This window comes from Nannobrachium achirus (genome assembly GCF_963921795.1).
Source record: "Nannobrachium achirus genome assembly, chromosome: 21".
NCBI classification, from domain to species: domain Eukaryota; kingdom Metazoa; phylum Chordata; class Actinopteri; order Myctophiformes; family Myctophidae; genus Nannobrachium; species Nannobrachium achirus.
In genome coordinates, this window is record NC_137828.1 from 34351153 (window position 1) to 34361336 (window position 10184).

At 40.9% G+C, this 10184-nt stretch overlaps 1 protein-coding gene across 1 annotated transcript; it reads left to right on the plus strand.

Moving 5' to 3' along the window:
• Positions 1-432: 432 nt before the first annotated feature.
• Positions 433-9328, plus strand: ppp1r42 (protein phosphatase 1, regulatory subunit 42; the record flags this gene model as incomplete). The annotated part of the gene is made up of 8 exons (XM_080751735.1): positions 433-564; positions 716-882; positions 1500-1638; positions 4843-4959; positions 7394-7511; positions 7819-7953; positions 8406-8547; positions 9262-9328. The coding sequence occupies 8 exons, from the start codon at positions 433-435 to the stop codon at positions 9326-9328; spliced, it is 1017 nt and encodes a 338-aa protein (XP_080607861.1).
• Between the last annotated feature and the right edge of the window lie 856 nt (positions 9329-10184).

Consider the following 10184-nt stretch of genomic DNA (forward strand, 5'->3'; position numbering starts at 1 on the left):
AGGTGCTGGTAGTTCTGCTCATTCTGTCTGGGGAATAGACTGCTCTAATTACCACAAATTGAGTGGTCATCCAACCTTTGGCCCCTTATATCTACTTAGTCAAACATAACGGTTTTTGCCATCAATTATCCCTATAACTCCAGACTGACAGCATATCCATTTCGAAGTTCTGTACATGACTCATCTTTTCCATTATTCTTGTGATTGAAAATGTTTTAGTGAAGAAAATATGACTATTTCTTGAGGCTGTTTCTCTTGCTCTTGGGATAATTTTCCATGGCTGAGAAACATATTTCACTCCTTGTGTGTATTTCAGTTCAAATGTCTATTTTTCTCCATAACAACAGACTACTCCAGTAAATGCTCTGGCCTGAACGCTCTGTTGACGGTGAATAGCATCCTCTATTGAGGCAGTGTGTGTGACGAGCCGCCATGGTGCGTCTCACCCTGGATCTGATTGCTAAATCTAGCAACCACTTCAGAAAGAAGACGAGCCACTCCCTCTCACAGCACCTCAGGAGACTCACACACCTCAACTTCTCCAACAAGAACATTGAGGACATTGTAAGAAGTTGGTCAAGATCCTTTTTGCACCACAGAAACACCAGTGCCTCATTCCCCTGCATTCCTCATGCTTTTGCGCATCACTTCTGAGGTATAATTGCGATTCACAAGAGAGACAAAAAGCAATGTGTTATTGTTTCCTCTTTCGTAGGACGATCTCTCTGTGTGCCGAAACCTCACAGTCCTCTACCTGTACGACAATCAAATCACGCACATCTGCAACCTCGACTTCGCCTCCAACCTCACACACCTGTACATGCAGAACAACAACGTCGCTCACATAGAGAACCTCTCCAACCTACAGAAACTCTCCAAACTGTGAGTAGATTAACCTGTACAGTTGTTCCCTTTTGCTGTGGTCATCACATGAAATTACACACAGTGGTGTAAAGTGTAAAGTAAGCATTTACTTAAGTACACTTCTGAGGTATATGTACTGTCCTTGAGTATTTCCAATACTTACTTATACTCCACTACATCTCAGAGGCAAATATTGTACTTTAACTCCACTACAATTAATTGAACCTTAGTTACTAGTTACTTACTAAAACATACATTACCCAGCTCTCTTTTTCGGCCATTTGAAAATAGCTGATCTACAAGCTCACAATTCGTCAATGGCATGGTGAGCTTTTAGATCTGCTATTTTCAAAAGATTTTTATATATTTGAAAACTTAAAATGGGACATTCTTAAGTACATATTGATACCAATACTTTCGAACTTTTACTCAAAGTACATTTTGAATTCCAGAATTTTATTGTAACAGAGTACTTCTACATTGCAGTATTGATACTTTTACTCAAGTAAAAACAAATGATACTTTTTCCACCACTGAACTGATGCGTGTGTGACTGTGTGTGTGTGTGTGTGTGTGTGTGTGTGTGCGTGTGCCTGTGCGTGTGCGTGTGCGTGTGTGTGTGTGTACACTGGCAGGTATCTTGGTGGAAACAGCATTACAGTGGTGGAGGGCTTGGAGCGGCTTAGTGAACTTAAGGAGCTTCACGTGGAGAATCAGAAACTGTCTCCAGGGGAGAAGCTGCTCTTCGACCCCAGAACCCTCCTCTCCCTCGCTGTGAGACCCACATTTACACTTTCTCATCTGACCCACTTCCAGCATGGAGTGAAACATTGAACATGAAACCCCATGGTCCATCCACCCTCACAAAATAACCTTGTAAACTTTTCTCATTTACATTTATTTTTTCTTATTCAGTAAGGCATGTGTGACCATTTTCAAATATAATATTCACACCTAAATGTAGGGTATATCCACATGTTCTATGCTTTACTACATTAGGCTGTGTGGCAATCCCAGTATCGTTGCTGTGTTAACCTGTGTTCCAAAGCTGCCAGTTTTGTTATTATTTAGTCACAATCTCTTATTAATACTTTTCATTGGTTCAATATTTATAAAGTCCACAGAGTGGGAGACTTGACCTCTTTCAACCTGGTATCTGTATTTTGGCCTTATCATTGCAGACAAAAAATCTTTAAAAAAATACATTTCCCTTTTTTATTGTGAAAATAAATCTACAAGTTCACAGTGCTATGTGATACTAGCCTCGCAACAGCCAGACTCTCCCAGGGGAGAGTCTGGGAGTCCTCCGTAGACAATGCATTACGCAATGACGTAGTTACTCACTTTGACTGACAGGTCCAGTCAGTAGTCATCAGCGCATCAAAACATCGTCGGGAGAACATCAAATACGTCTTTTCCAGACAGAAATTCCAAAGGTGCAAACTGTTGTTCGTTTTTAAGTTATGAGATGCCGTTGATTTCAGATAAAACTTCGCTTAATGCAGCTTTTATTTGCGATTTGTGAACTCGCATCGGACATGGGGTCCGCCATGTTTGTTGTCAAAATGCGAGAGCTGTAGCAGCCGCTCGACCAATCAGGAGCGGTGTGAGGCGGGTTCGCTCGAAATGCAGCCTTTTGATTGGAAATTGAGAAACCTATTTCTCATAAAGAGACTCTATGGGAGGGACACCAGACCGAGAAAGGAAGCACATTGGTGATGACGTAACTCGGGATGGCTTGCGAGGCTAATGTGATACAGCATGTTGTGATCTTGTAGATCGGCTATTTTCGGCAAAGAGGTTTGGTGTAGAGGGGAAAAAAGAGCACACTGAGTACAGAGTGAAAGGTCAAGTTTATTGGTCAAGTATTGACGGTTCAAGTGGTTAAATATCTAATAACAAACAAATTGACATGAATCCAAAATACACTGACGATTGGGTTGTCAAAAGATGAAACTATATGGAATCTGGTGGTCCCTGCTTCATCTCTCTCTCAGCTAAGGGGTCCTTGGCCTGAGAACGTTGAAGACCCCTGCCCTAGATTCATTTATGAAATACAAGGTTACGAGGTTTCTGCCTGACAGTGATGATATGGAAGCCTTATCACACCCAGTGTAAAAGATCTCATATTACTCAGAGGTCAGTGATCCCATGTAAAAGCAGTGTTGTGCTGGGTTTGATGATGTCAAAGAGAGCTCTGTCTCTCTCTCTCTCTGCCCTGACAAATCAGTTACTTAGTTTACTGCCCAGGCCGTGAGTAAACAAACCAAAAAGTCTCAGCTACTTGTTTATTTAGATAATTAAAGAAATTGCTGTGTAAATGTAAAAAGGTTCCAGCATACTATACTGTACATGTGCCGTTTCAGAACTGAGAGCCAAAATGGATATCTAGCAGGAGCTGCATCTACTGTGTAATCGTATTTTGAAACGAGACGAGTATTTCATCGTAATTCTGACTTATCATAATATACAGTTTATTATTAATGCAGATGAATGAAAAGGGGGGAAATAGTACACGGTAGCCTATCACACAAAGAACAAAATACAAGAGAATACATACGTGTACAGTAGTATACTGTTCTTTGCAGGTTTAGTTAGTACACTCTGCTAAGAACTAGCTTCTTCTCATAGAAATGCTCTGATAAAGCTTTGAAAATAAGTAAATCATTGCGCCTAAATGTTTGTGTTTCAAAAATATGTTCAATGTCATTATGTCACTAGTGATTTTCATTCTTTTAGAGGAAATAGCCCTTCCTTTTCACTCTTTTATGCTCAGTCGTATTATTACATATATTTATTATTGTCTCCACCAGCCGAAGGCATGGGGGAGAGTATGTTTTCGCCTCCGTCCGTGCGTCCGTCCGTCCGTCTGTTACGAGCTAATCTCCGGCGCCGTGGTCCCGGTCGCTGCCAAACTGTGCACACACACTCCCTGGATACCAATTCAGAACCTCTGCCCCACATTTTTTCACATGGACCTGTTCTAGCGCCACCAGGAGTCATTTTTTTTGCAAAACTAACTATTGCCAGTACTCATACAGACTTTGTCCAAAAATCACGCAAATCGGTAGACAGTGTCTCTACAGTCATGTGATCGACATGGATCTGTCCGATTTTCCATATTCCATCCTGATTGGCTAAAACTGGCTTCCAAAGTTAGCAGGATTGGTCAGTTTTGAATAAAATGCCTGAAATCATGAACGCAGCGTGCGATTTTGGTGAAATTGTGCATGCCCATTCCCAATAGCCAGAGGAATAAATGCCACTTAAATATTTTCAAATCAGCCTCATGGTGGCGCTATAACAGGCAGATTCGTGTTTTTACCTATAACTCCACTAATCAGTGTACAACTTTGTATGTGCACTCCCTAGAGGCCAAGGAAAAACCTTTGCCCTGCTTTTTTCATATCTGCCTTTTATAGCGCCACCAGGAGGCCAACTTATGTAAAACACATTTTTTCCTATTATTCCTTGAGAGTTTATCTAAAAATCATGCAAATCACTACACAGTATCTCTATAGTCATGTGATCAAGACAGATCTGTCCGATATTTCATATTCCACCTAATTGGCTAACATTGGCTTCCAAAGTTTGCAGGATTGGTCCATTTTGAACTAAATCACTTAAATCATGAACGCAGCTTGTGATTACAGAGAAATTCTACACGCACATTCCCACCAGGTCAAGGAACAAATTCCACTCTTTTCACATTGGCCTGTTATAGCACCACCAGCAGGTTGACTTTTTCCAAACACATTTTTGGAACAAAATGCCTCAAGTCATGCATGCAGGGTCACATTGCCGTTAAAGGCCAAAGAAGACATGGCACCCTTTTCACATTTAGCGCCACCAGGACCTACCTGACCTGGTGGAGACCTGTGCTCGGAAGAGCACTGCTTCTAGTTTATTATATTTTTTATTTACAAATAAATCTGATATTGACCATGATGATGACGAGCATAATGTTTCCTCTTGCAGAGTTCCCTATGCGTCTTGAATATTAACAACAATGACATTGATGACATCAGGGACCTGGTCGTGTTGAAGGAACTGAAACAACTCTTTGCTGCTGACAATAAATTGCATGATGTGGAGGTAAATTAAGAAAAAAAAATCTAATCAATCTAGGTATTGTTTACACTACTAAATGCTACTCCTGTGAAATCAAAGGTCCTTAAAGAGGTCTTTGGTCTCTTCATGCATGGCAGAAGTAGAAATTGTGTGCATGCTGTGCAATCAAAAAGGGAAACAGTATCACATCACAGCAAGTATTCGTGACACGGCACATTAAAATCAACACACTCTCTATTAGCTGATCAGGTTAACATTAACATAGTGCCATGGCTCTCTGCAGTGATGTGTGAAATGATATGGAGAATAGGGTGCTAAAGAACCAAATCCTGCAAATCCTGCCATAGGTTCCCAGTCTCCAAGCCTTGCACAGGGTCAGAATTATTCAACAAATCAGCGGGCCAGTCCCCTGGGACCTTCCTCGCTGACAGCTTTAAACAAGCGCAAGTTTCTCTCCTTCCTTACGAGGCTGATTTTTCCTCTCCCTCTCTGAGTCCTGCATTTGATACTCAACACCACCAACACTGAACTTTATGGGAGATTCATCTGAAGCAGAGATATGGTTTCTACTCGCTGTGTTGACCTTGAAAAATGACCTACTGTTGGTTTTTGAGACTCTTATGGCAGGACACCCCCCCCCGAATGGATGTATTAGCTGAAAATCTAGATGCCTTTAGTTTTTACTGACTTTAATCATCACCTTCATTCTGGCTGGCATGTCACGGTAGGACAGCACAATGTAGGCACTCTTTTATTCAATTCACATTTAAGACTGCTCCCTTAACACAATACCAGCGGTATTCTACTGAGAGACTTTGTGCAGGTAATTGCTGTACACGTGTCAGAGAGACCTCTCATCTTTAGCAGATATCTCCTATAATTTATACAACCCGACTGCCATTATCGATCCTGCAAAGACAGCCCCCCAAAGGATCAATCCCTCCTTGCGCACAATTTGGTCAGAATCCAGAGGAAACATTATGGATTTTTAAAATAGATTATGACAGGCAGTCAGCCAGGGTGACAAATGGGGAGTATCTTCGGAGGCCGTTAGCCCTGTGCGGGGCAGAGAGGACAGTGGAATCGAAGCACTGGTCAAATACAGGTTCATAACTGGCTCATCATTAGTCCAGCCCAGAGAGCTGAAAGCAGGGGTGTCGCACCAACTTCTGGGCCCTGGGTACAAGGATTCACTGCGGGCCCCCCATGAATGTTCTTCAGAGGGGGAGGGGGTTTAACCCATTTAGACTGGGAACGCATTATTTTGTGCTTTAACTATTGAAAAATAGCAGATATACAAGCTCACAGTGCCACGCTGCGAGCTTGTAGATTAGATGTTTGAAAAATTGTCTTTGAATATTTCAAATCCTTCTGAGGTTTTTTGAAAAACCTATACCTGTATTTCTATGTCAGTGGTGCTCAAACGTTTTAATGTCAAGGACCCCCATATTTAGTTCCAGGGACCCCCCCCCTAGAAGCAAAATTTGAGTTACAAATGTTCGCTTAAAAAATACATATATTCAAAGACTTGGTGCCGCACTGTGAGCTTGTAAATCTGCTATTTTTCAATAGCTTAAGTAAACTAGACCAGGTCAACCTGGTTGTGCCAGACCCCCTGTCTGTCATCATCATTTATGACATCATGCCTTTTGTAGGCATGTCATCATCATGTCATCATCATATATACCCTTTATATAGAAAACCCGGACAGACCGACATTTGCTTATGTAGGCCTACCCATTTCATGGGTCTGGCAAATATATTGAAGGCCCCTCCACCTTGGGTCCTTGTAACTCAGTCCCACTTTTCCCCCCCTTGTGACGCCCCTGACCGAAAGAGCCCAGTGCGTATCCAGCCCATGCTGCTCTCCACGCCTCCGCGTGGGGGGCAATTTGGCGCTGGGCTGCTCTTCAGTGAGGCCCTTCTGAGTGACGGCCCTGACACGATCATTTATCAAAGCCTGGGAGCGCGCGGCACTCAGGGGTCCCCTCTGAACTGATTGCGGCGCGAGCTGGAAAAGTGGAAGCGCTTTGGCCAAGACAGGAAGGCAATGAACAATCAGAGCGTGTCCAGAGAGTATTCATATTTCCAGGCTTGGATTAATGGGCCTTTAGATAAACATACAACTGCAGGCAACTGGCTGGAGGAGCCAGCACACACTGCCCCGGGGAAAACGCTGTAGTTACACGACACCGGCGACACTGTTTATTAAAACAGACTGGCGTGTTGTTTATGCATTTTCCATCAGCCTTTATATTTCATATTAGCATTGTCTTATACATTGTGTTTAAGGAAATATGTACTGTACATTCATAATCTATGCATGACTATACACATCCCATTCTAAGAAAGAAATTACCCTTCCCCAACAATAGTACTGGCCAGTAATAAATAATTGAATATTCTGTGGGCAGTCTGGGCACACATGTTCATTGAAGTCTTTTTGTTGTATTATTAGGAGTTAGAGGACGTGTGCAGCCACTGGCCTGAGCTACATCGAATGGATCTTAGTGGAAATCCTGTCTGTCAAAGACACAAGTACAGAGACCGCCTGGTAACTGTGTGCAAAAGACTTGGTGAGATATTGTACAAACACTGTAACACTGAATGGACTCTTACCCTCTCACCCTACTCAGTATTGCGTGATATACTATAGGTCTATACATTAAAATAACCTACCACTATATTGTACACTGTGATTTTATTGGCAGAATTAGGCAGACTGATGATGATGATGATGATGATGATGATGATGATGATGATGATGGTGTGTGTGTGTGTGTGTGTGTGTGTGTGTGTGTGTGTGTGTGTGTGTGTGTGTGTGTGTGTGTGTGTGTGTGTGTGTGTGCGCGTGCGCGCGTGCAAATTCTTACAATTTTACAGAGTATCTTGATGGAAAGCAAATTAATGACTTATCCAGACAATTCCTTATAAACTGGAAAGCATCAAAAGAGTCTAAGAAGAAACCAAAGGAGCTAGGAAACATCAACCAGCAGTTTATCGCTTATCCTTTATCAGGTAAAAACTGAACGCCTGTGATAAGATGTTAGCTCTTATGATGAATGATGTTTGGAAGAGATCATTGCCATTTCTCTGCCTTTTATTACACATCTTTTGTGTGTTTTTTTTTTTTTTTTCATGTCTTCCTGATTAGGCTCAAGTATTCCACCGTAGTGTATTAATACAAATTTCTTTTCTATTTGTTATGGCAATATCAACACCTCAGTAACGTGGTATAATTTTTCATTGAAATATGCAGGCCGCTAGAAGAAACCGTTATTTGAATTGTGTATCAACTTGTTAAAAATACTCATAGCAATTTCATTTGCAAACACATCTGTTTCCTGCTGCCATCATGCTAGGTGGGTTTGTATACTGTTTGAAACATGCATGCATAACTAAATGGGTGTGTGTGAAAGTGTGCATTGAACTCACATGTCTGTTTTGCTTTGGCTTTGTTTATATTCTAGTTGACTTTAACATGGCTGAGAATCTACATCCTGGTCACAGCTACAGCTCTAACGTGCTGCACAAGAGGAAACCAGTACACTTTCGCAGAGCCTGCGTCAAAGTCCACTCGGACCCCTCAGAATTGGGCAGTGAAGCAAGGAGGTACCGATTTTCTATACCGCTTCCATTCTTTTACTGACTGTAATCTGTTAGTGAATTCAGTGCTTGATATTGACTCAGTACACGCATGTCTATTATTTGTATCCAACACAGTAAAATCTGTGTAAAGTTAACTGTGAGAGTGTAAAGATTGGCCCATAAAGGTCTACTTTTACCCATAAGGGTTCGTTTAAATCTCCAGATCTTGCTGTGAAGGAAATTAACCATTTTAAAAATATGAGACAATTTGTAACATTCTTGTCAAAAGGCAAGGCAAGAAATATCACATCTGACAAACAAATATGAAATATTGTGACTCTTTTAGAGAACATCCATAACATATATTAGTGAAATATATATTGTAAATGTGTTTTACTTGGAAGTGTTTCCTTTTGAATTCTTGTTAAATAATGTTTTCCTCTTGCTTGACAATAGCTTGCTTTTTATCAATTAATTTCGGCTGTTTACATTTTATTTCCCCAACTAGCTCCACAGTTTATTACAATATTACAATTATTATAGTCATAATTCAATGCAGCTAACAATTCTTAAATCTCATGTTTTGTTAAAGACCAAATTTCTCATGTTTTGTTAAAGACCAAATCTCTGTTAGGCTACACTGTAGTTAGGCAACTAACTAGGGGGAAGTTTGTTGACGGTTTCTGATAATCTGATCTAATGCCTATTGTGCATAAATAAATACATTCTCTGTTTCAGGGCACCGAACCTCCCTATGAGTGCAGCACAGCTCAACAACATGGCGGACGCATCACGCATCCACTGACATGTTACTCCTTGAGATAGACACGCTACTCCTGTTAACACGTACACATAACACGCAAAGAGACCTGTGATACTTCACAACTGCCCCCTACACACCACCAATGCTGCCACTCTACATCAGCACATCCACTGAAAAGAACACAATACAGACATTCTCAATGCTGCTTTATTTCTTGTATACTCAATATCAGAATGTTTATAATGTCGGCATTGCATTTAAACATATTTACATTGAATTCTTTAGTTGGCACGAGCTGTTTGAAGAGGAACCTTTTCGGCTTTTTCTGTTACAAGATGTGTATAGCCTATTGTAGTTTGGTTTCTGTACTAGAGAGTGAAATAAACATGTTTCCTTTTTACTATTTTATTTTCTATGGATGGACATTGTTTAGTTGTGTTTCAATCATTTTCAAACATTTTAGATTTCTCTTTTCCTCTTGTCCTACCACAGTAAATTAAGAATATTGTACTGTCCAATCAGACATCTTAGTCACGTTTCCACTTAGTATTTATTATTTAAAGGCATACATTGCACTTCTTAATTTAATTATGCCATAGGAATGGTCTGTCACTACTGTAGGTTCATTTTGATAGTTCACTTAAAATAAAATTACCTTTCTCCATCACGGTATTAGTGTGACGGATTACTCGGGCTTATCTTGTGGACAGTATCTGTAGGAATGCCCCAAAGTATTTATTGTCACTGTGACCATGTTTGAAAGGGGTTTTTAAGAGCCACGTGGGTGTGTAACCCCTGAAAGATGTGGGGTAATTAGGGAACCAAGCTTACTTAACCTTCTTTGCTTCGCCTCATAATTAGTGGCCCCAAGCAATACTGTTACTCCATCCTTACAAAA